The sequence below is a fragment of the Myotis yumanensis genome, unplaced genomic scaffold (genome assembly GCF_028538775.1).
Source record: "Myotis yumanensis isolate MYYU_CA2020_CCGP unplaced genomic scaffold, mMyoYum1.0.hap1 SCAF_1, whole genome shotgun sequence".
Classification (NCBI taxonomy): Eukaryota; Metazoa; Chordata; class Mammalia; order Chiroptera; family Vespertilionidae; genus Myotis; species Myotis yumanensis.
This window is the reverse complement of record NW_027223752.1, coordinates 169,967,667-169,993,533: the sequence shown is the minus strand read 5'-3', so window position 1 is coordinate 169,993,533 and position 25,867 is coordinate 169,967,667. Positions and strand designations below refer to the sequence as shown.

Below are 25,867 nucleotides of genomic sequence, written 5' to 3'. Positions count from 1 at the left end.
TCATGCACTGGAATCATTTTTAGTTTGTCATAGCATCACTAAAGTCTAAAGATTAGAGAATGTTCAACTGAATGCTTCAGTATATATGTTGACTGATAGGGTTATACTTTGTCAAATAGGTATCTTGGATAATATAAATTTAATCATGGCTATCCATTTCCTACCTATTGGAGACAACACACATAGTCTTCAATAAGTAGCAATTTTCTTTTTGCTTTTTGTCCCTTCATGCTGTATTGCCTGTGTTCAACTCATAGTTGAGGAAAATGGCCAGAAGGTCAAGACATGGAGAAGATAACATGAAGCACCCAGACAGTCCATATATACAATGATCTATTGTTTTAATATCATGTTGTAAATAGTTTCTTAACCCAGACATACAATCTGTGCTTTGAAAAGGTAAGATTATTTCTTAAAATTTTGTAAACAGATGACATGATAAAAATAGATTCTATGCCTACTGCTTTGAATGAAGAGTTACTAATCTTTATCATTTTTATTTGCTGAATGTCCTTGAAAGAAACACGTCACCAACTTCCTATTTACCTATCTCCCCCATAATACCCAGTATATGAAAGTCACTCAAAAAAGATACATACTAAAATTCATAATGAATGACACAATACATGGTTTCAAAGGTGTTTACTATTTGGTCAAACAATATTTTTAATTGTCAGTCATAAAGTGAAATGTATATTCACATACATGTTAAACACCCATCAGACCTGCATTATTGCTATGAGACACCATTTTATACTCTGTGGGAAAATGCAATTCCTGAGGTCATTATTATTGGCTTTTATAAATCATTTCCTTCACCGTTAGATCATCTTTCCTTAAGTGACTTGGGAGTGTGAATTGGGGTCAGGATGTCAATTTCAGACCAACTTCCTATGCCTACTAAATGAGAAAACAGGCTCTATCTTTTATAAAAGGTAGAAAAATAACCATGCTGTGCAGAATTTTTTTCCAACATATACCATACAGGAAAAATGTAGAATGAACACAAAAAAAAGTCTTTTCTGAATGATCTCAATCCCATAAGGAACGTATGTTTTCCAGATAATCAGTCCTCAACGTACAGCAGTCCAGCTGTTGTTTTGCATTTATTTAAAATATCCTTTGCTAAATAATTGTGTTCATCTTTAAAAGAAAATTACTTAAAATTACATTCATTTTTTTTTTCTGAAAACCAACATAAAGCAAGGACATTATACATGAAAACTGAGCCATCAGTTACCAGCTTTGAAGACTCTTTTTGTTTGGTGCAACCACAACCTAAGTCATACAAAGCAATTCCTACTTTTTGTGAAATCTGGTAGAGTTTACACTTAGAAATAAGTATCAGATATGGTCTAAATTTACTAAGGCTAGCAAAGCTTTATTGATTTCATAATGTATATTGTATGGTTTTCAAAACAATCCTATGAATGCCTCACTAAAGTATGACACAACAAAAGCTGTGAGCAATACTTCATTCCTGGGTTCAGGAAGGCCTGGGAATCATTTGTATCTGTGTTGTATACGTTTTGATAGCCTTCCACATTTTTATGTACTTGCTCGTGAAAGTACTAGAACAAATCAATTTAAAAGAACACCACTATGAAACCTCTTGAATTCTTGCTCCTACCCAGAGGTTTAAAAGCTTCTACCACCTCGCTTGTATTCTCCTCTGGGTTTTTGGTGTCTAAGTGACTATACACTGCATGTTTCTTGCTGTGTGATGATTTTCTAATATGTATGATACATGAAAAAGTATTTCCCAAAGATCTTGCATTCAAGGCTTTTCAGACTCGAACTATAATCTTTTGAAACATTTTTAATAACAAATAATATCCTATTTCCCAGATCTGAAAGCAATAGCTAGTTTTCTTGACCTACAGTTGAAAAAAATTATCTTTTAACTAAAGAGGATCAGCTTAAAATCCCTCTGGAGATGTTTTTATTTGTTAAATGCCTTCATTACAACACCATCTTTCATCTCCTGCTACCCCAATTCAATTTCTCCTGCATACAGAGTAATGAGCAGGATGGCTGTGAACCCCGTTAACATTCCAGCGTTCTGAATCATGAAGAAGGTGAAGTCGGTCTTTCTGCCAGTTACCTTTTCTCTCAGCATGTCGTTCATCTCCGGAAACTAGAAGAGAGATATATTGTTAGATGACTGTCGCCATCTTGTGGTGAATCATAAACTAGTCATTTATAGACTTCTGAAATAACCATTTATTTCAGATGTTTTGATGGAATATTTAGCTCTATTAAATAGCAAAAAAATAAATAAAAGTACTAAAATAGTGTTCCTCAGTGAGTTAATTAGTTAACCAGTGAAATGGGATTTACCTCACTTAATTCTCTCTCTCTCTCTCTCTCTCTCTCTACCCCATCACAGCGTTCTTTCAGGGCCTCAAACACATGGAGCCTCTTTCCTCCCTCAAAGCTTCACACCTGCTAAAACTTTTACTGAACTTTTCCACCTCCAGTTTTCCAATGAGCTAAATCCTTCAGGTTCAACTTAAAGCATACTTTCTTAGAAAGGCTTCTCTTAGCCCCTTCTAACTTACATTAGGTTCCCTTACTTTCATTTCTCAGGTATATTGCTTTATCTTTTATTTCACATATTTTTTTTAAAATATATTTTATTGATTTTCTACAGAGAAGAAGGGAGAGGGATAGAGAGTTAGAAACATCGATGAGAGAGAAACATCGATCAGCTGCCTCCTGCACAACCCCTATTGGGGATGTGCCCGCAACCAAGGTACATGCCCTTGACCGGAATCGAACCTGGGACCCTTCAGTCTGCAGGCCGAAGCTCCATCCACTGAGCCAAACCGGTTAGGGCTATTTCACATATTTTTTATGTGTAATTACTTAGTCATGTGTGTGGTTTTTGTTTCTTTGTTGAACTTTAGCTTCTCCTCTTTGTAAACAGGAAGCCCCATGAGTGAGGGGATGGTGCCGCTTGTCCACACCAGCATGCCCAGTGGCTTATCAATTTCCAGGCCTGGGTGGCTGAATAAATCATTTTTTAATAATCCCTATACATTTCATCCCTGTTCTTTTCAATTTGTGTACTTTTGCTGGCTCTGCCCCTCACAAAATTACAAGGTTTTTAAATAAATTATGCACTGTTCTAGGATTGAAGACTATAACAGTCTCATTACAGTGAAAGCAATTAAATCCCCAAGTTCTGTACTTAAGATCTACTCTTTCTCAGCAGGTAACTTCTACTGAAAAGGCTCCATGTGGAGATCAGCGAATGCCACTCCTAAAAACATATTCCGAAATGCTTGCTGTGTGTGCAGTGGTGCATTGTACCAGCATCCAAGAGGTCCCCTCAGTCAGTCATGTGCCTGATTTAAGAAAATCGGTATGAGGATAAAATGGGTGAAACCATTCTGAAAAGAATGAAACTGCTGTAAGTATATACAGCATCATTTATCAGTATTATTTCTGCAAATTAACCACTCTAATAGAGTCTGTTCTTATATCAGAGAAAGGAGAAGTGATGACCTAGCATCAATAGAATAGGAAACACGAATTCTGTGAAGAAAACTGTAAATGCAGTGATGGCTCTAAAGGATGGGATCCTTGCTCTTATGAGGGGCTGAACAGCACAGCCAACAGGGCTCAGCAGTGATCATTTGGAGCTAAGAATGCAGATGAAGGAATTTAAATTATTAAATTATGTCTGTAATTTAAAACATTCAGTTCCAAATGCAAAGGAAATAAGCCTTGATTTGCATACACTTAGCACCTCTTCATTTTCTAAAAAGCTGTGCATGATGCATATGAAAATGCACAGGACTATTTATATTCTCTCTTACACACACACACACACACACACACACACACACAAATAAATACACAAGACACAGCCATAGGTATAAATATAGATATAAGTATAGACTGACCCAAGTACATATTGTCTACCTTTAATTTACCAGTTTCAGTTTCACCCAAAAGGTTCTCACTGTTTAGAACTTTGAAATAACAAAATTCTATTTACAAAACAAGTTAGTCCTCTTCCAATGTGACATCCTCACAACAGAGAAGGAAAAAACCCTAAGGGACATACACTAATAGAATACAAGGTTCATCCACCCCAAGACAAAACCTTGGGAAAATATCTCTGCTTCAGCAAAAATAATTCATTTCCTCTTCTAGCAATAAGATCATAACTTAAAGAATCACCCTGTCAACATGGCTCACTGGTTACACATCAACTTAGGAACCAGGAGTCACAGTTCAATTCCCTTCCCGGTCAGGGCACATGCCTGGGTTGCAGGCTCGATCCCGGATGTGGGGTGTGCAAGAGGTAGCCAATCAATGATTCTCTCATCATTGATGTTTCTATCTCCCTCTCCCTCTCTCTTCCTCTCTGAGATCAATAAAAATATATTTTAAAAAAGGAATCAATGAGAATCCCTTTCAAATTACTATTCAGAGAGTTATCTGCTAAACCAGGAATGTCTTAAATTACAACAAAAAGAATTTCCTTTCACTCTTAGTCAAATTATAACCCAGATGTTTGTTCATAAATTTTAAACTAAAACAACATAAAAATTTAAAATTTCTTACCATGTCTGCCAGCGAAATATACAGGAACATGCCTCCAGCAAGTGCGAATATAATATTTGGAGCAAAGTTGTTGCCCACCAAAATGCCAAAAGCTAACCCAACATAACAGGAACACGCCGAAAGGAAATTGAATAACAAGGCTTGTCGAGTGCTCATTCCTGCGTTGAGTAGGATCACAAAGTCCCCTAGAAGAAGAAGAAAATATCAAGAGGTTTTTTTTTCAATTTGAGGATGAGATAAAAGATAATGTCTCACAAGGGCTTCTTTACTTCGATGCCATCAGCAGGGTTTTTCAGTGTGTCGCCTGAAATGTCTCATTCCACTGAAAAACCAAGAAGGAACGGACTTTCCCAGCCTGAGCAGAGCCCTTACCTAGCTCGTGAGGAAACTCCTCGCACAGGATTGCTATAGAGGTGCTGAGCCCCTGGAGAAGAGACAAGGTGCAGGAAGCCCCAATCGCCAGGCCATCGATGAAATTGTGGAGGGCGTCACTGAGCGTTATCATCCAGGCGATGGTCCCTATCTCTGACAGTTTGGGCCCCTTCAAGCAGGTGCATGAGCTTGGCTCCTTTTTCTCATCCTGGAAAATGGCAGAAAAATCAATCAGCAGAAAAAAAAAAAAACATTTCTTGAAAGTGTAAGAAATATAGAGAAGTAGGAGATGTGTTATGTCTTGAGGGAGACAAAAGGTTACAACAGAAAGGCTTTCATAGTGGATGGGAACCCCTCATCACTTGTAACAGAGAAAAGAAAACGTACGGTAGGGAAAAGGGGAATGAATAGATGGGCAGGCCTTGGACAAGCCACTTAAAAGACATTTCATTTTACTTTCCCCTTAAAACAATCCTTTGATTTACATGAACACATTCCTACCACTGCCTTCCTGAAATGTAACAGTTATTAATCTGTGAATTTTATTTATTCACATACTTTGAAAAAAAATTTTAAAGGCTAAATTTAAAGTCTTTTGCATGTTACTATTTAAGTGTGAAATCCATGTTTAAAGCATGATGGCATCAAAGAACGTTTGCTCTAGTCACTCCTGCACCACTGTGGGACTGTGAGCAAGTGATCTGGGCCTCAGTTTCTTCAACTGTAAAGTGAGGAGAATGTATTAGATGATTCATTTATTTTTCCATGATTTATTAAATTTCCACCGTCTTCTAGGTGCCATGCTGGGTGTCTAGGCTATAACAATGTGGTCCTACCAGCTCTAATTTCAACGATTCCCTTAACAAATTTCACAAAGTGTGATTGGAACAAGCTTGCCTTTATACTAACACTTCTTTCCATTTTGAAACAATTATAAAAATAGAAAATCTTACAATGAACCCTTTTTAAGAATTTAAATTTTCATGAAATTTACAAAATGTATAAAATCAAATGTCAAATGCCAACTAAAGCTTTTTCCAGAAATTGGGGGGGGGGGGGGGAGATAATGTCACGCAAATACATTTTTTAGTAGGGAAGCAATTTACAATTAACTCGAGAACATTTTATTCCTAATTCCCCTCCCCTCAACTCTACTTCAGCAGCTAATCAACATATTTATTGAACATCTGCAATTTGGAAAACAGTGTGCTGGATGTTACAGGAAATGCCTGGAAGCATAAAATTCAGCTTCTATCTTCAACGAGTGTATTTACCTTGGAGAAACACGACGTAAAGTACCTGACTGACTCTTTTTAAAAGGTGCACTCTATATCCGGCTGAGAGAGACTTCCTTCAGAGCAATCATCTGAGAGTTTTCACATGCGCTCCAACATCACTTCATTACGCAAAACACTTTGGGGACTGTGCTTTCAGAATTGACTTTAGATCTTGCAATACATCTTTTCACTGTTTCCTTAGTGGCAAATATTCACCTTTGGGGGATGATTTTTGTTCGTAGACACAGCCAAAGTCATCTGGAGCCTATAAATTCTTACATTTATATGGAAGGAGGGAGGGTTGTTAGTACTAGTAATAGTAGAGGTAGTAGTAGCAGCCGTCTTCATAACAGCATTGGAAATAGTCATAGCAAAGCCCTATAGTTTTTTTATTATGTGCCGGGTACTGTTCTAAGCACTAAGATAGTTAATTCCTTTAGGACAATTTATGAATTAAGCACAACTGTTATCATCATTTTATAGCTGAAGAAACTAAAGCACAGAAAGGTTCGTTAACTTACCCAGGGATACGAAGGAAGTAAGTGGGATATTTTTATTTTATTTTTTATTAACTATTTCACTACTCCAAAGGCCTGGTGGCAGAGGGGCAGGGACTTCTTGTTTGGAATAGGATCTGGAGGCAGTTCCCCAGGAGAACACCCCCTCCTCTCAACACTTGAAACAGTGTTGGGGTAAGTGTTCAGTCTCCTTTGGTTTTAAAAGGCAAAATCTCCTCAGCATAAAAAATTTTCATCTGGTCTTAAAATATATTCTTGTTACTTTATAGTGTTAAAAGACAAACGGAAGCAAATTAAAAATGTTAAAAAGAGTTTTTTTGAGCAAAAATCGATTCAAATAGGCCCCGTCAAACAGGAAGTGGTGAGGAGCGCTCCACTGACAGGAGCTCAGGGAGGAACCGTTATAAAGACGTGGCAAAGCAAAGCAAGGAAATTGTTAATTGGCTGTAGCTTCCACCCAGCTGGCTGTTTGTGACTGATTGCCCTTGGGTTTCCATTTCGTACCTTTCAGGCATTTACAGGCTTAGATTTGAGTTTGCTTCCATAGGCCACCATAGCATTAGAGCCACCTCAGTCAACGGCCTCCTGGTTTAATTAATTTAACCACTGATGTATCTTAAACGCACAAAAATATACACAATTATGATTTAGTACATGGCTTGGAATAAATGCGGGAAGCACTTACTGCCAACAGAAAAACAAAGCTGGTCATGAGGAAAACCCTAGAGGAAGAGACCTTGGCTTTGCAAAAACTTACTGCCAAGATACACATACTAAGAACGGTTGTTTTAATCTTCCAGCTTGGTTTACCTAATAAAATATTTATAATTTTTAAAATTTTATTTCTTTTATTTTTTTATTTTTCAATTACAGTTTTAAATGTCTTTATTTACCTATAATGGTTTAGGGAAAAGAATACAAGACCAAGTCTTGAATGCCTGATATTACATAATATATACAAACTCTGTGTACAAACTCCTTTAATTCTGAAAAAGAAATTAAATTAATATATTAGACATGATAATTTTACTTCTAAGTACAGTTATTATTGAATCTATTTATTATACTTCCTTTTAGCTCTATAAGCTCAAGTCTCCAATGGCACTGTTAGGTAGGTTAACAGTTATACATTTTTAATAGCTTTGGAATAAACAAAAGTGGGCAAACATTCACCAAAAAAGTCTTTTTTAATTTGCCTATAACTGAGCAGAGAGAACACTAAATTCAAGTCCTTCTAATTAAGTTAGTGACTATTCTTCTCTTTCTCTTTCTTTTTTATTTCTGTTTGCTGTTGTTATTGTTTGCTTGCTTGCTTCTTTGTTTAACTTGTACACTAAATGTAAGGCTATGTTCATCCTCAGCCATGATGAGACAACTCAATCTAATGAAAAAAAAAAAAAAAAACAGAGGTCTGAAATCCAGAACTGAATTCTAGCTTGGTTCTGACGAGAACTACTGTGTAATCATCAGCAAAGTTCTTAACATCTCTCACCTTAGTTATTAATGGAAATGAAAGTCAAGGCAAATTATTGAATAATCAGAATGAGGAGGGAAAGAATATCATGGACTGAAATTATAAAAGTAGAGGAGAGACTAAATAGAAACCCAACATAAATATGGAGGAAGAAGCAAAAAGTAAAAGCAAGAAAAACTACAAAGAAATCAAAATGAAGAAAACAAGTGGGCTTACTACAGAACAGTTAAAGTTGAAGCAAGGAGGAGGAAGATCTAAAAGAGAAAGAGCGGCATGAGGTGGGGGGAGGAGGCAGAAGAGAAATGGAAGGAGGAGAACGATAGAAAGGATGAAGAAACGGAGAATAAAAATAAGGAGGTAGAGAAGAATGAGAAGGAGGGAGAGAAAGATGAGGAAAGAAAAGGAAAGCACATAGCTATCCTTCAGTAGAATATAGATCAGGGGTCCTCAAACTACGGCCCGCGGGCCACATGCAAATACAAATATTGTATTTGTTTCTGTTTTGTTTTTTTACTTCAAAATAAGATATGTGCAGTGTGCATGGGAATTTGTTCATAGTTTATTTTTAAACTATAGTCCGGCCCTCCAAAGGTCTGAGGGACAGTGAACTGGCCCCCTGTTTAAAAAGTTTGAGGACCTCTGATATAGATTATAAAAATATGGCTTATACCTGCAATGAAATAGTATGCAGAGTAATAGAGATGGTGAATAACTATACATTTCCACATGTAAAGATGTCCAAAACATAGTGCCAAGGTAAAATAAAATTATAAAACAGCATGTCTATTGGGTACCTTTTTGTAAAAATAATAATTATTATCCTATATAATAAAACCCTAACATGCAAATAGACCAAACAGTGGAACAACTGGTCACTATGATGCGCACTGACCACCAGGGGGCAGACACTCAATGCAGGAGCTGCCCCCTGGTGGTCAATGGGCTCCCACAGGGGGAGCGCTGCTCAGCCAGAAGCCGGGCTCATGGACTGTGAGAGGGCACAGGCTGGGCTGAGGGACCCCTTGCCCCCCAGTGCATGAATGTCGTGCACTGGGCCTCTAGTAATTTTATAATGGTCTCAGGGACAATATATTTGGAATGAAGCATACAAAAATGCTAAGCATGGTTCTCCCTGGGAGATAGTACTATGAATAATCCTTGTTTGTGTGTGGTTTTATATTTTATGGGTGTCCTGGATTTTTTTTTTTGCACTTATGATATATTATATATTATTTTAATACTCAGAACACAAAACATTAAAGCCATGGGGTAAGAATCAGCAAGAGGAAAAACGAATTTGTGATGACTCAGGAGTTATTATCAACAACAAACAAGGTAAAGCTGGAGAAGCAGGCTGCCTGTGGGCTTGATCTGAATTGAAAATAGGATGTATTATGTAACTTTTTTGTAGGGTTAATGGTTGCAAGTTCAGCACGATCACAATCAGACCTCATCTGCATTGGGGGAGGCAAGATGAGTCATTATTAATGAAAATGTTTTTATGGTTTATTGTCTATAAGTTTTATCAGTAAGAAGATAAAAGCAAACAAACATTACAGGTAAATATTAAATTCCCAATTCCATATTCCATGCTGAAAGAATTTTGCAGAGTAAGAGCTCTGAAAAAAAAAGAGAAAAGCAAGCCAAAAATGAAAGTAGCACCCACCAAAAAACGCAATGAAGATGGCAAAAGGAAGTATAAATGACAACAAAAGATGAAAGTTATGTGCAAAAAAAACCCAAAAACCATAAAATGTATGCCTGTGAAGGATAACCTAATGAAACATAAGTACAAATAACATAATATCATTTTAAGAATCTGCAAATAAAGATAGATAGGTGAGATTTAAGGAAAGGAGCACTGAATGCAAGATAGCTTAATGATTAAAGGGTATGGATGTGCCTTGGTATCAAATGGGTGTGAGTTTGAGTATTGGCTTTGCTACTTAATAGTGCTGTGTCTTCCCGAAAGTTACTTGTTGTCCTAGCTAATGCACTAAGACAACAAAAGGCAATAAAAGGTATATACACATTGAGAAGGAAGAAATATAATTGCCGCTGTTGACAATGCCTATGTAGAAAGTGCAAAAGAATTGACAAAGATGATCTTGGAACTAATAAGCAATTATAGCAAGGTTGTAGAATACGAAATATACAAAAGTCAATTGCTTTCCTATATCCCAACAATTAACAAGTGGAATTTGAAAATACTATTTATATTAGCTCCCCCCCAAAAACAAAATACGTAGGTGTAAATCCAACAAAATATGTACAAAATCTATATAAAGAAAAGCATAAAACGATGATAAAAGAAAAACTAAATAAATGGAGAGATATTCTATTCTTATGGATTGGAAGACTCAATATTATCAGCATGTCAGTTCCTAATTTGATCTATAATTTAGTGCAATTCCAATCAAAACCCTAGCAAGTTATTTTGTGGATATTTTGTGACTCTAAAGTGTATATGGAAAGACAAAAAATCTAGAATAGCCAACACAACATTGAGAGAAAGGAACAAAGTTGGAGAATTGACACTATCTGATGTCAACTTACTATACAGCTACAGTAATCAAGACAGTGTAGTATTGGAGAAAGAATAGACACATAGATCAATAGAACCAACTAGAGATCCCAGAAATAGACTCATATAAATATGGTTAACTGATCTTTGACAAAGAAACAAAGGCAATAGAAAAAATAGTCTTTTCAACAACCAGTGCTATAACTAGTGCACAGCTACACACACACACACACACACACACACACACACACACACAATCTAGACACAGACCTCCACCCCAAAAATTAATTCAAAATGGATCATAGACCTAGAAGCAATGCAAAACCATAAAACTCTTGGATGATAACACAGGAGCAAACCTAGATGACCTTGGGTATGGCTACAACTTTTTAGATACAATGCCAAAGGCACATCCATGAAATAAATAATTGATAAGCTGGACTTCATTAAAATTAAAAACTTCTGCTTTGTAAATACGGTGTCAATAGAATGAGAAGACAAGCCACAGACTGAGAGAAAATATTTGCAAAATGCACATCTGATAAAGGACTGTTAAAGAAAATATACTAAAAGCTCATAAAGCTAAACAATAAGAAAACAAACAGCCTGTTTTAAAAATAGGCCAAAGACATTAACAGGCACCCCACCAAAGATACACAGATGGCAAATAAACATAAGGAAATATTCTCCACATTATATATCATCAGGGAAATGCAAATTAAAACATGATAACACAATACACCTATTAGAATGGCCAAAATCAGGAACAATGACAACATCAAATACTGGTGAGGATGTAGAGCAGTGATTCCCAAAGTGGGCGCTACCGCCCCCCGGTGGGCTCTGCAGCGATCCAGGGGGGCGGTGATGGCCACAGGTGCAATTGGGGGCGATGAGTAACTGCTATTAAAATTTAAAAAAAATTAATTTCCAGGGGCTGAGTAATATTTTTTCTGGAAAGGGGCCGGTAGGCCAAATAAGTTTGGGAACCACTGATGTAGAGCAAGAGGAACTCTTATTTGTTGCTGGTGGAAATGCAAAATGGTACAGTCACTTTGGAAGATAGTTTGGCAATTTCTTACAAAACTAAATGTACTCTTGCCATATGACTCAACAATTGTGCTCTTTGGTGTTTAGTCAACGAAGTTGAAAACTTTTATGCTCATAGATATTGCAGTAGCTTTATTCTTGTTTGACAAAACTTGGAAGCAACCAAGATGCCCTTCAGGTGGTAAGTGGGTAAATAAATTGTGGTATATTATTAATATTATATTAATGTGGTATATTATTAATATTGTTAATACCCCTCCCAAAAAAAAGAGCTATCAAGCCATGAAAATGCATGGAGGAATCTTAAATGCATATTACTAAGTGAAAGAACCTAATTGGAAAAGGCAACAAACAGAGTGATTCCAACCTCAGGACATTCTGAAAAAGGCAAAACTATGGAGACAATAAAAAGAACACTGGTTGCCAAGGCTGAGGGGAAAATGGATGGATAGGTAGAGCACAGAGAATTTTTAGAGTAGTGAAAATACTCTATATTATACTATAATGATGTACACATATCATTACAAATTTGTCCAAACCCACCCAATTTTCAACATGGAGTGAACTATCAACTACGGACTTGGGGTAATTATCATGTGTCACTGTAGGCTTATCAATTATAACAAATGTACTGACCTGGTAGGGGACATTGATAATGGGGGAGGCAATACCTGTGTGAGAGCAGAGGTACATGAGAAATCTTTCTTCTCAACTTTGCTATGAACCTAAAACTGCTCTTCAAAAAATTAAAGTTCTTAAAAAAAAAAAGTTGCTTGGAATCTGACTTCAGATTCCTTATCTGTAGAATGGTGAAAATAATACTACCAACTTCATGGAATTGCTGTGATGATTAAATGAGATGTTTATAAACCGCTAAGAGCTCCATGAATAATTATGTATCATATAGCTCATTTTATCTAACAAAGTGCAGATGAACACAGGATTATTATAAGGAAGAAAAACAAAACAAAACTGCCTAAGAGAAAAATGTGCAAAGCAAAACATTTCTCATGTATGATCCTTGAATATATTCAAGAGCATACTGATCAAGATTATTGGAGAAAAATGGAGGAAATTAAATCTACAGTGAAAAAAAGAGCTTTAGGAAAATAAGAGGGTGCAAAGACTTGTTAAAAAGAAAAAGACAATTTTTAACTAGGTCTCTTGATCTTGAGTATAAATCTATTCTTAAAGAAAGCTATTGATTTTCAACTACTGAAGTTCAAGGTGTGTGAAAGAGTCAAGCAATTAATTAGCCAGCAAGTAAAAAGTATAAAATCTGAGTTAATAGGTTTATATGAATTATATAGTTGACTGGGTATAGGAAGAATGAAAATCGTAAAGATGTTAAGTAATATCGTGCATCCTCAGCACTTCACAGTTTACAAAGCACTTCCACATGTTAGTGTCTTCATTTTCTTTTGACTTTTACAGCATATTCCTAGTAAAACAGAACAGATACTGGTGTTCTAATTTTAGAGATGAGAAAGATGACAATCCTAGAATATAAATGATTTGCTCAAAGTCACACAGAAGGTGTTGGGATTAGGCTACTCCATTATTGACTGAGCACCTATTTTACAGCAGGCAGGAACTGTGGGAAGAACTGAGGACAGGAATATAAATAAAGGAATATCTTGTTGGAATTCGCAGTCCAGAAAGGAACGTCCAGGACTCAGATGTCAAGCCTGTGAGAAGCAGCTTTCATCTGCCCTTCCAGCGTGACTCCCCTCCTCCCGCCCTGCTCTCTGTCCTGAGACCGTCCCGAATGGGCCACCACTACAGGCTCCTTGTCCTCTGGTTTCCATTTAAGATTGACCACTGGGGAGCCCTAGCGGGAGTTCAGGGGTAGAAAGGAGGGAGAAATCATGGTATGTATTCTCCTGATACCCCTTTGTATGGTCACCTCAGCTGTCCATGGCCCTCAATTGAAGGCCATGGCTCTTCTCAAGATAATTTCCTTCCCAGTTTCTAGTAAATGCTCCTTCAATTCCACCCTTTGGGTCCAGGCATGGTCACTAATTTTCCATTACTGGTCCCTGGTTTATGCATTACCCCTGGGTCCTCTAACACCCCACTCACACCCATAAATAAGCCTTCCTGAAATTATTCTAATTTAAGAGTCTCATCTGTTCCCTATCAGGATGCTCACAGATATAGTCATTGGTGTGGAAATGGCCACAAGGAACAGATTGCCTCCCCCAAAAAATGGTATTTAATTGAGTTTTTCATGTATTCAAAGTAGAGAGAAATAGGACATTGATTACCCATAGGTAGGCTGAATTTTTCAGTGAAGCTCAGAATTTTAAAGGGCTCTGCAAGGCCTAGGCTGCATCACAAGCTTTTCTCCTCTTGGTCTTTATGGCCCCGCAGACCCAATAGAAGTGGAAGGATCTGTGGCTGAAAGGAGTATTCTTGCAAGCCTCAAACAGAGATTCACAGCGCAGGTCCCTCGCACATTAGGCTAAAGCCATATTCTCTTTTGCCATTACTGGTAACTGATATTTTTTTAGAAAGCGGTCCCTCGCTTGTTTCTGGGACCTTGTAGAGACTTCCCTTGTGTCCATGAGACATTAAGTGGCCATGAGATCATGTTCAACACACACTTGATGGCATCGGATCCAGCAAGCCATAAACCAACCGTTCGCATCCGCATTCCATTATTAAATTAGGGCCACACCAGTCTTAAAGACACAAACTGCAATGGCAGGTGATTCAGACTCTCATGAAATCTAAACTTAATGCTTGACCTCTTGCCCTGAAAACAACAAGGCTTCGTGAGGGTTCCCTACAGCCATTTATCTGTGGGTGGATCTGTAACTGTGCCAGCACCAGCCAGCTATACAACCTCACTCACGCTGAACTTAAAATATATTGATAAAGAGAAAGCCATTAACAGGAAAATAATAACTTCCAGTCACCTTGAAAATTGTTTCATTTCCCTCCATCCTTTCTGTGGATTATAAGTAAATTGTTTTGTTCTTTAGGAGTTGAAATAATTGCCTTTCATTTTCAGTTTAGTAGCATTATCATTTTACTGCCTTAATAAAATAATTCAGGAGAAATCTGAAGGGTTTCAAGAAATATGCTACTATTCCATCAATGGAATTTAAAGTATATACTAATTAAGCATTTGTAGTCATCTCAATGGACTATTTATATCACTCCAAAAGATTGCCTATTGTCACTTCAGATGAGGAGAGCATTAATGTTTGGTACATTTGGGAAGTAAGGTATCATTTCTTATGAGAAGCCTGCATAATGTTCTCCCCAACCCATACAACTCTCATTGTTAATGAAGTCTTAAAGGAAGTCAGGAGACACAGAAAATTGGTTAAGTTTTTAAGGTAAATTACAGAAATTTTTGGCTAGGCTCCTGGAAAGCAGTGTTGTCCCCAAATACAGGAATATCTACCTTGCTCGGTATGAAGGCTTCCAGAATGATTCAGACAAGGAAACAGGAGTAGGGCAGGGTGTGAAAGAGGACCCAGGCAGCAGCTGCCTGTTGTGTACTTACCATTTGACAAGAACTATAGAAGCTCCCACCCAATGCACTAAAACAATTGGTTAACTAGCCTTGCAAGAGATAAGGGAGGGAGTGCTCTCTGGTTGGCAGAGAAGATCTAGAAATACAAGTCTCTTAGGGAAAGAAATCTGGGAAAAGTGCTAAAAGCAAGGCATGATAGATGACAAGAGGGATGAGATAGAGTGTTAACTGCAGTCATGGTGACAGAACAGGCAATTAGGATCATAGTGGGATGTTAAGAAATAGGCAGTCTGCCAGCAGAGAATAAAATGAACAGCAGAGAGTTAGAAATTAAAAAGCTCTTCTCTGTAAGAGGGCACCCTGGTCTATATTTTAATGGTTGAGAAAAGCAGAGGCCATCTCTACTTTGTATGGGGAGGGCTGGGGTGGATGTTCATAGGGGATAAGGGCACCAGGACCTCACTGCCTCTTAAAGATGTCACTGTGATGCTCTGGAGATTTGATGACCAGCTTGAGAAAAGAAGTTCTATAGTGAGGAACTGAGTGTCAGAGATATAAGGTACTCTCATTGAGCAAAGAGCAGTAATAATGATAGTATTAGGAGTACAACTCATTAGTTGTACAAGTCATTTAATCTTCATAACAACCCGATGTGGTTATTATCCCCATTTTACAGATGAGGGAACTGAGTTGGAAAGAGTTTCAGTAACTTGCCCAAAGTCATACCTCTAGAAAACAGCAGAACCAGGATTTGAACCTGTATGCAAATAAATAAATAAATAAATAAATAAATAAATAATAAAAATATGCCTGTGATCTCTAGAAGATGTGGAATTTAATTTTCTTTCTTCTCACTCCTGTTCACCCAGTGTCTAGCATTGCAGACCCTCTGAAGATTTGATGTCTGAATAAATGAATGTATAGTAAGAGTAAAAGTACATTTTTCTCTCATGACAGGTTCACAGATTATTGCCACGTGAAGCATCTATTCTAATCTTTTCGAAGAGCATTTACACGCAATATAAGAGGGGTGAGCATAGAAAGGTGATCATTAATCAATTCCAAATCGGTTGCTCTACATTAAAAACACCCCAAAAGGACTGAAGTGTTTTTGTTGTTCTTTGCTTTCTTGACAATTCTTTGTGACTAAAAGTTGTGGAGCCAAATCAAAAGTTCCTTGAACACAAGAAAAATTTTTTTTAATTTCAGCCCAGAGCTTAACATTAGTAGGTGGTTCAATAAAAAAAAAATGTATAATAAGTAATGAGATGAGGAGCTTTTTTTGTTGAACTGAATGGAAAAATGGAAGGCCAAAACAGCATGTTAGTCAACAGACCTCAGGATGCATCCACCCCAGAGAAGACTTTTGTCAGCAGCCATCTTGCATCTAACTTTATGAGGTTGACACATTTTTCAGAAGATGTTGGGGGAAGAGGGCATAAACGTAAGAATAGAAGCAACAAAGGCAATGTGAGTGCTTACTGTTTGCAAAGTATTCTCCTAAATGCCATGAGATGAGTACTTCCAATGTCAGAATCCCAGATGAAGTAATGAGGACACCAGGGGTAAGGACTTGACCAAAACCACAGCTAGAAATGGGAAAGCCAGAACTTGAACCCAGACAATGTGCAACAATAAAAAGCAGAGAGACTGCACAAAAGAACTGTTTTAGGTAAGCAATTCTGAGTTCAGACGTTTATTGCTATAATAATGGATTATTTTATTACTGTTTCCAGCCTCCATCCTGGAAGGCGCCAGTGATTGAAGCACCCCCATTTTGAGTAGAATATGCTAAGTTGATATTCTGAGGTTTGCCAAAAGCAGGAAATCTTGCCCTTGGTGACAGCATGGGGACCTGGAGAGTATGATGCCAAATGAAATAAGACCGTCAGAGAGAGACAAGTACCATATGATTTCACTTATGTGAAAACTAATGAACAACATGAACTAACAAGCAAAACAGAAACAGACTCATAAAGGCAGAAAACACACTGACAGCTCTCAGAGGGGAGTGGGTTAGGAGCTCGGTGAAAAAGCTGAAAGGCTTAAGAAAAAAAATAAATAAAACCGCACACATACAAACGCATAGACACAGACAACAGTGGTGATTACCAGAGGGAAAAGGAGGTGGGGAGAGGAAGAAGACGGTAAGGGGGTGAGGGGGGGGAGTAAATGGTGATGGAAGGAGACTTGACTCAGGGTGGTGAACACATAATTCAATATACAGATGATGTAGTATAGAATTGTACACCTGAAACCTATATAACTTTATTAACCAATGTCACCCCCAATAAATTAAATTTAAAAATAAATTAATACCTCCAACTATTGAGGAGGGAAAAAACACCATTTGGGGACTTTCAGATCTATTCCATATAACCTGTTGTTTACAGACCACAGTATGGATAGAAAAATGAAGTTGCTTTCTTAACTGTCCCTTCCTGAATTTGTTACATTGAAGAAAATGTAACCTTAGAACCAGAGACTTCCTTGAGATTATCGATACTATTTAAATGTTAGAACACAGCAACACTACCTTTGAAGAAAGAGATCTATCTACAATTTTCTCCAATGTCACTTTATACCAGCATCCATTATGCCCAACCTATGCTGACCTTCTTCTACTCTAAAACCCACCGGACGCTTTCTCTCCCTCGAGACTCTGCACCGGCTCTTTCCTCCGCGGTGACCTTCTCCCTGCTCTTTGCATGGATAGCGGCTTCTTGCAGTTCAGATTTGATCTTAGATGTGTCCCTGACCACCCAAACTAAAGGAGCCACCCAGACATCATCACATCACATTTTCATTCCCTGCACAGCCATGTGTAACCCTATAATGTTGAACTGTGTGTCCCACTGGAATGAAAAAAAGTTCCAGGGACCAGAAACATCTTCTGTCTAATTTGCCACCATATCTCCAGGGTATAGAACAGGATACATGACAAGTGAATGAATGACAGGATGAATAACTGCCTACCATCCTCCTGCCCTTTAATATAGCTTCCCTGATTGGACCTATAGGCCAGGATGTCATTCAGAACGTGAAATGTTACCACAAATGAAGGCTCGATTTAAGATTGCCATTACTGTTTTACTATAAAAGTTGCATGACTTTGAAATGTTGGTCAAAGTCACAAAAGCTACAAAAAACCCCAAAGATAATGTAAAGTATTTCTGCAAAAGTGGTGCCTCCCCAGGGAAGAATTTTTGCAATTTTACTTTCCAAATGTAGAACAACCTCTCGATTTGGGTGGTGGTTTTGCAGCCTAGAAAACAATGCTCTCTCACTTCCGTTTTTCCAACATGTATTTCATAACCTAGTAATAAAAGCAGGCGAATTAGAAAGCATCAGACCCGAGATCTGCATGGTTTATTGAATCTTTATTGGTGCCTTCTCAGCTATTGAATTTTTTTTACTTTAATCCACCTTTACTGCATTGCTGTAAAGGTTTAATAAATTCATGTTCATTAAGCAACTTGATATTACTAAATAGAAATTCCATAAAATGAAATTTGTTCCTTTTTTTTACTTTTAATGCTCTGATAGCTGATAACAGAGAAAAAGTACAATAATAATATCCCACCACTTTAAAAATAATTGGACTCACACATTGGGCTCTCTCCTTTCTGGTAAGAATTCAAAACTTACAATACATTTGAATAAATTGGGCCACTGATTAACATGGTGAACAAAGTTAAGACAGGAAAAATTCACCAGTTAATTAAAATAAATGAGGTGTCATCAACTTAATTAGGTAAAGATCCTCAGAAAGAGTCTGAAATCCCCTATCTAGCGAGGAGGCATATAGTAAAATCCAAGTTCACCACCCAATAACCTGACTCTAACCTGATGGTACATTTATTAAGGGTGAGCACTTAATTTGGCCTTCAAACATCTCCAACTACTTTTTTATTCACTAAGATTATCAATAAAGTATTAATAACTATAAAAGTGATATTTTTTTATCTGGACATTTGCCTCAGACATAAAACTGAATAGATGTGAATATAGAGACAGTTGAATAGCTATAGGTGTGTGTGTGTGTGTGTGTGTGTGTGTGTGTGAATCAGTTGAAACTCTACTACATAGTACAGTAATGTGAAACTCAAAAAAACATTTTGGCAAGACCACACTTCATTTGCCAGATGCTTTAGCTTTGTGATCTTTCTTAGTTTGAAATTTATAGAATAAATAGAACACAGAATAATGGAATAAATTATAAATTCTGCTTCCTCCGGGGCTTCTCTTGGGGACATACGATTCATTTACTATAATAAAACACTTCATCCTTTGGCCAATGTTCCATCATGCAATACGCTGAGTAAAAGTTACTCACCAGGTCTCGATCCAGTATCCCAAAACTGCAAAATGTAGCATGTAAAAAATATAGCACCATATAAATACTTTGAAATGAGCAAATGACAGAAATCAAAATAAAAAGGCTTATTTTGGCAAGTTCAATCTTTATGACATAGACATCCTTTACAAAGCAACCGTAAGGGGAAAACTTTGCAAAAACTGGTGTTAAAGACACATCAACAATAGAAAATGTATTTAAACTTCACTATTGCTTATGCTGATTTGCAACTGGGCTTTCTACACAATAGAGTTAAACAACTCTTTCTGATGCCCTGAATAATTTTCTTGAACCTCATAAAATTTTCCTCATTTATCAAAGAAAAATATGTAGGCATTCATTATCCTTTTCTTCCCCATCAATCAGCAAGCACGACAGAGCAACACAGAAATTCTTCATTATATTAATGGGGGGAAATTAACTTGACATCAAACCTAATTGAGTAAAATTTCACTAATTCTTCTAAATAGAGATAAGTCCTGCTTGATTAGTGAAAGCAATTTAGCATAGAACATGTTTAGATAAATACACTGTTATTGCTTTTCAGAACTCCCACTAACAAAGGGCTCCCGCAGCCAGCTCGGGGTATGGTAAAGGTCCTTAAGAAAACCTGCCACATTCCATAGATACCATGAATGCAGCATATCCATTATCTAATAGCAACTTGGTGTTTCTTTAGAAGACTTTAAAACTTGAGGCATCTCTTACAACAATTTGCTTCAAAAGCAAATTTTATAGATGCTGCCAAGATACTCTATGGCCTCTAAGCAAAATATAAAAAAATTGTAATTTATCAGTTATGACTGATTAGTAGAGTCAAAATTAACAAGGTCTCATTATGTAGGCAATCCTCAACTCAGTACAAATTATATTTCAAAAATTCATCTGTAATGCAATTGTTAGAAATCAGAACTGATTAGAGCAATGTTCCCATTAGGGAGCGAGTGTTATATAGAGGAAGGAACATGGGCTTGGAACTCAAGACCCCAGAAGGGATCTCACCATAGCTTTGCCATTTATTATCTGTGTGAACTCGAGTGCGTTGCTCAACTTAATGGAGTCTTAATTTACTCGTCTGTAAATAGATTTAATGCCTACGCCACGGGCTGTTGCAGGAATTACACATAATAATGGTGGTAAGTCACCTATTGCAGTGCTCTCTACTCTTACCCCTGGGCATTTATTTTCTTTCTTCAGGATGCTCTCTACGTCAGAGAGCATTAGCTGGGAGGCTGCAGAGGTGCTTCAGTGGGTTCATAAATCCCTTTAAATTGTAGGCAAAAATGGTGGGCCTGTATATTCTGTTGCCAAAGCCAATGAGCACCATCAAACAACTTCCTAAGCGGAGTGTTGAAGAACCAGTGCTCTACAGGGAAACGTCCCCAAATTTTTCAAAATTAGAAAAGGCCTAATGTTTAAAAATAATAATCGGAAATATCCTCTGCACCTACTCACCATTCATCCAGTCCTGCTTACCCAGAAATTCTTCAAGATGGGTACAGGTGTCATCTTCCCAGGAGAGCATCCGTGTCCATTTCACCTACATCTCTTCCAACCCTAGAGTGTGCCACATCTTTCTCAACCCAGCAACTGTGCCTACCTCTACTATAGGTCTTCTTCACATGAACTATATATACTACTTTTACCTTTCTGTAAGTGCCCTTAAGGAATACCAAGTACTTGGAAGATGCCTGTCAAATAGGTAAAAAATTTTTTCTCACAAAAAAAAATCTATTTATATTTGGATTTCATTCAAAGTTGCCATATGAATTAATGAGAAGCATACAAATCAGGAAGCAACTTAGCTTTATTCAAAAAAAAAAACTTTGAGTGGATTGATCTAAGTTTAAATAAATCCTAACCACTCACTTTTCTCATCTGTGAAATGGGGATAATCACACCTACAATCAAGGTTGAACACGAATAATATTGAAAAGGACTGACTATATTCCCTGCACATGACAGGTACCATCACCATCACATCACCAACTACCACCATGACTATCATTGTTCTTAATTATTCAGAAGTGACAGGTAATAGAAATCTGACATGCATATTAATGGGTTCCTGTACCTGGCACTGAGTATGGTTCAGAGACCAGAGAAAAGAAAATCTGTGCATAGACAGCCTTCCCGGAGGTGTAGCACGAAATTATGTTTCTGGAACTTTGTACACAGGAGCCGGCTCCTTCCATATATGACCGCCTGGCTCCCTGAACCCTCCCAGGTTTGCAGGCAGGGTGTTCTCCCTGTCTGCAGTAGTGTGGGACTCTGCCCAGGTGGAATATTGCTCTCTGTGCCTCACATCTGTGCAGAGCAGTGCTCAACTCCATGGGATCCAGGCTGCTAAGCTCAACCTTTCCACCCTGAAAGTACAGACCTGGGCTTAAGGCTGAGAAAATCTGCCTTTCTAATAAGCTGATCTATCATTCTCATTCATTCCTCTGTGGGGGGCAATGCGAACAAAGACATCCAATCAAGGAGAGTCCTCTCTATGCTGGGCTCCTCGGGTGTCTTCTATTCACAGCTCGAAACATGGCACCACTCCATCCCACCCCGTTCCCTGGTCATTGTCTTCGACTTTTCCTCTCTAATGCTCCTGAAGATGGCATTGCATGGGACTTGGTCTCCAAAAATCTCTTCTAATGAACCCTGACACTGGGAAATTTGTTCTGAAGGGAAAGCAAAACAATATAAAAATTCAATCCAACTGCCTTCATATCCTGTATTCAAACTTGCTCTTTGGTTTTGTTCTCTGCAGGCTGCCATGAAAGCCCTGTTCTCATTTAGTCTGGAAACCTTCATCAATATAACTCTTGACTGTAAATTGCTACTACGCTGAAGTAATCCATCTATTTTTTTAATATATCATTATTGTTTAAAGTATTACAGATGCCCCCTTTTCCCCCCATTGACTCCTTCACCCTATTTCCGCCCCCTCCCCAGGCCTTCACTGCACTATTGTCTGTGTGATCCATCTATTTTTGAATCTTCAAAATATTCCCCACCATATCTTCATAGAAAACCCACTGCATAAAATGCTTCCCTCCTTCTAGTTGGCATGTGCTTATAAACCTGACATATAATCCCATAGCGTGGTATTAGCCTCCCACTCTTGCATGAAATAAGGAACTTGTGGCTTTGTGTCCAAACACAGTGTTGGCCACTGTTACTCTCACTTGATCCCTACTGCTTCTCCGTACCATGGTGATGCTCGGTAGTGTGGTGGTAGTAGGAATAAGATTTAATTTACTATTTACTGCATACCTATGCCTGTTCATTACTTTTGAAAGATTTTATTTAATCCTAGTAATAATCCTGACTGCTATACATTTTTGCCAATTTACAAATACAAAAAAAAAATTAGTTTTAGGAAAGTGAAGTCACCTGATTAGTCGTCAGAGTCAGAATTTAAACTAAGACCTATGACTCAAGTTCTTTTGACAAAGCAAAGTTGCTCTAGTTTTCATGTTACTAACCAATTAGCACACCTAATAAATAACACTGTCGTTCAGAAATGATGCGATTTTTGGTGAGAAAATGTACTTATTTATTTCGCCTTTCACTCTGCTCTAAGACTCCCAATTCTAAACGTAGACAAATTAACTCTGTATAGATTATCCATACTTGGTAATAGTATAGAACAAATTTCCAATAAAATTTAAAACTGAGAAAAACAGTAAATTCTGAATAATGATGGAACTTTCTTAATCTAATTAAGGGTATTATTTTTTTTAAGGAAGACAATTGAAGCAAGCAACCTACTGAACTTAGAAGCATTCCCATCAAAGTCAGAAATAAGACACATTAACAACTATCACTGCTTCTACTCAGCATTATCTCATGAGTCCTTGTCAATTTAATGAGACAGGAAAAATAAGAGTTATAGCAATTGGAGAAGGAGAAGAAATGTGTTTATTTGTCCTTTGGTGTCTATATAGAAAATCCAAAAGACTAAGCAAATAAAACACAAGAAATAGTAGGAGAGTTTGGCAATACCGCAGGATACAAAATCATACTAAAATGTATGTACTCCTACATATCAGTAATAACTAATTAGAAAATGTAATAGGAAAAAATATATCATTTAGAATACCTGCAAAGCTACAAAGTAATTAGGAATAAATCCAACAGAACAATTTCCATGGAAAATTACAAAACAAAGAAAATCTAAAATATTATAAACATGCCAGTTGTCTCTCAATTGATCTGTAAGTTCAATATAATTTCAATAAAGTCCCCAAAATTATACAGATATGAAAAAACAAAGACAATTTTTCAATTAAAAAAAAAACAATGTTAGGAACCTAGTCTTAGGAGCTCAAGGCTAGCTAAAAGGATAATGAAGGCAGTGTTTAGAACAAGAATGGTTGTGGTATAGGGCAAGAAGAAAATAAAAAGCCCTCATGCAGCCCTAGCCAGTTTGGCTCAGTGGATAGAGCATCAGCCTGCAGACTGAAGGGCCCTGGATTTGATTCTGGTCAAGGGAACATGCCTCAGTTGTGGCTCAATTCCCAGTAGTGGGCATGCAGGAGGCAGCCAACCAATGATTCTCTGTCATCATTGATGTTTCTATCTCTCTCTCTCTACCTCTCCCTCTCTGAAATCAATAAAAATATATATATTTTTTTAAAGTCCTAATGTAGACACACTGATATATAGAAACTTGATATATGGCCTATCTAATGAAAGAAACTAGGATAACTGCTTATCTATACAAAAAAAAAAAAAAAAAAAAAAAAAAAAACCCTGGATCTTTTTCTTATATTGTATCCTATATAATAAAAGCCTAATATGTAAATTGTCCCCTCAGGTGGTCGTTCCATCAAGAGTTCGATCAGGAGTTTGACCACTCACTATGAGGTGCACTGACCACCAGGGGGCAGCACAGAACATGGCAGGCGTCGGTCAGCGACACGGTGCTGGCAGCTGGTGGCAGTGGAGGCGCTGCCAGCCCCAATGGGCCCCACGAGAGCAAGACCATAGCAGGATGGTGGAGCAGGTGAGGGGGCAGCGCCAGGCCAAGCCAGGGTGCCAGGCGGGGCTGCAGGGCTGTGGGGCTGTGGGGCTGCAAGGCTGGGGACAGGAGCTGGAGCTGCAAGGCTGGGGGCGTGAGCTGGGGCCCGATCTCCGCAGGCCACCCCGAGGGACCCCACCCATGCACAAATTTGTGCACCAGGCCCCTAGTACAAAATAAAATTCCACTTGGGAAATTAAACTTTAAATTTTTTAATGGAAGAATATTATCTTTACTTTGGCAAAGGAAATATTTTTTAAACAACTCTCAGAGAGTAGAGAAGAAAAGTACTGATATGCTGCCTATGTCAAAACTAAAACTTTAAAAATATATATATTATAAACTATGTGAAAAGAGAAGTCACAGACTCCAAGAACACCTTTTAACCAATTTAATAAGTAAAGATTAGGATCTAGAATATATGAAAAACTCTAACCAATAACTAAGACTCTCCTTGACTGAACTTCAGTCAGGCTCCTCTGAGCCCTCTTCTCCACTAGGTCTCAGGCGTGGGCTTCTCTGTCCATCTTTGCAGAGTCCAGTTATAGCAAGAATCCTGCTAAGGCAGCTCAACAAGAATCTCCTTATCCTTGATATCTGACCATCCTAGCCTGCCTGCAGCAATAATCCTGTTAAGTTGACTTAGCAAGAGTCCTCCCTGCCCTTGATGTCTCCGCTTAGTAATTTTCTATCCATTGACCTCCTCACTCCCTTATGAGCTATAAATCCTCAACAGTCACTGCTATATTCTGATGGAGTCCAATCTCTGTCTTCTATAGAGTCAACCCATATTGTTACAGTCTTGGTGAAAGTCTTCCTTACCATTTTTACGCATGTCAGAATAATGCTTCTATAACACAAATCAAGTAAAAAAGACAAACAACTAAAAACATGTGAAATAGGTGAACAGGAAACACAAAAGTGAACTTTTGACCATTAAGCACATAAAGAGATGTTCAAGTTTGCTAGTAATCAGACATATGCAAAGACAAATCACAAAAAGATACCATTTCAAACTCATTAAATTGGCAACAAATTTTTGAAAGTCTGAAATTTTCAAGTATTATCCAAGATGTGGAGAAAATGTGAATTCTCTTCTGCTGTTGATGAAAGTGTGACTAAACATAGCAGGTGGAGAACAATTTGTTGCTATTCAGTAAAATCACATATGTGCAGACTCTGACTCATTTCTTACAGGCCTAGCTCTGTAGCC

General features: G+C 37.7%; 1 protein-coding gene across 3 annotated transcripts in view; it reads right to left on the bottom strand.

Moving 5' to 3' along the window:
- Positions 1-1,914: 1,914 nt before the first annotated feature.
- SLC39A8 (solute carrier family 39 member 8) overlaps positions 1,915-25,867 on the bottom strand; it is a 73,682-nt gene continuing 49,729 nt past the window's right edge. For all 3 annotated transcript variants that reach the window (XM_070392064.1, XM_070392058.1, XM_070392052.1), the window contains exons 7-9: positions 4,951-5,158; positions 4,579-4,763; positions 1,915-2,137 (exon numbers count right to left, since the gene is read on the bottom strand). In XM_070392064.1, the coding sequence (XP_070248165.1) occupies positions 1,988-2,137; positions 4,579-4,763; positions 4,951-5,158 (543 nt within the window). In that variant the 3' untranslated portion in view covers positions 1,915-1,987. The remainder of the gene's footprint in view (positions 2,138-4,578; positions 4,764-4,950; positions 5,159-25,867) is intronic.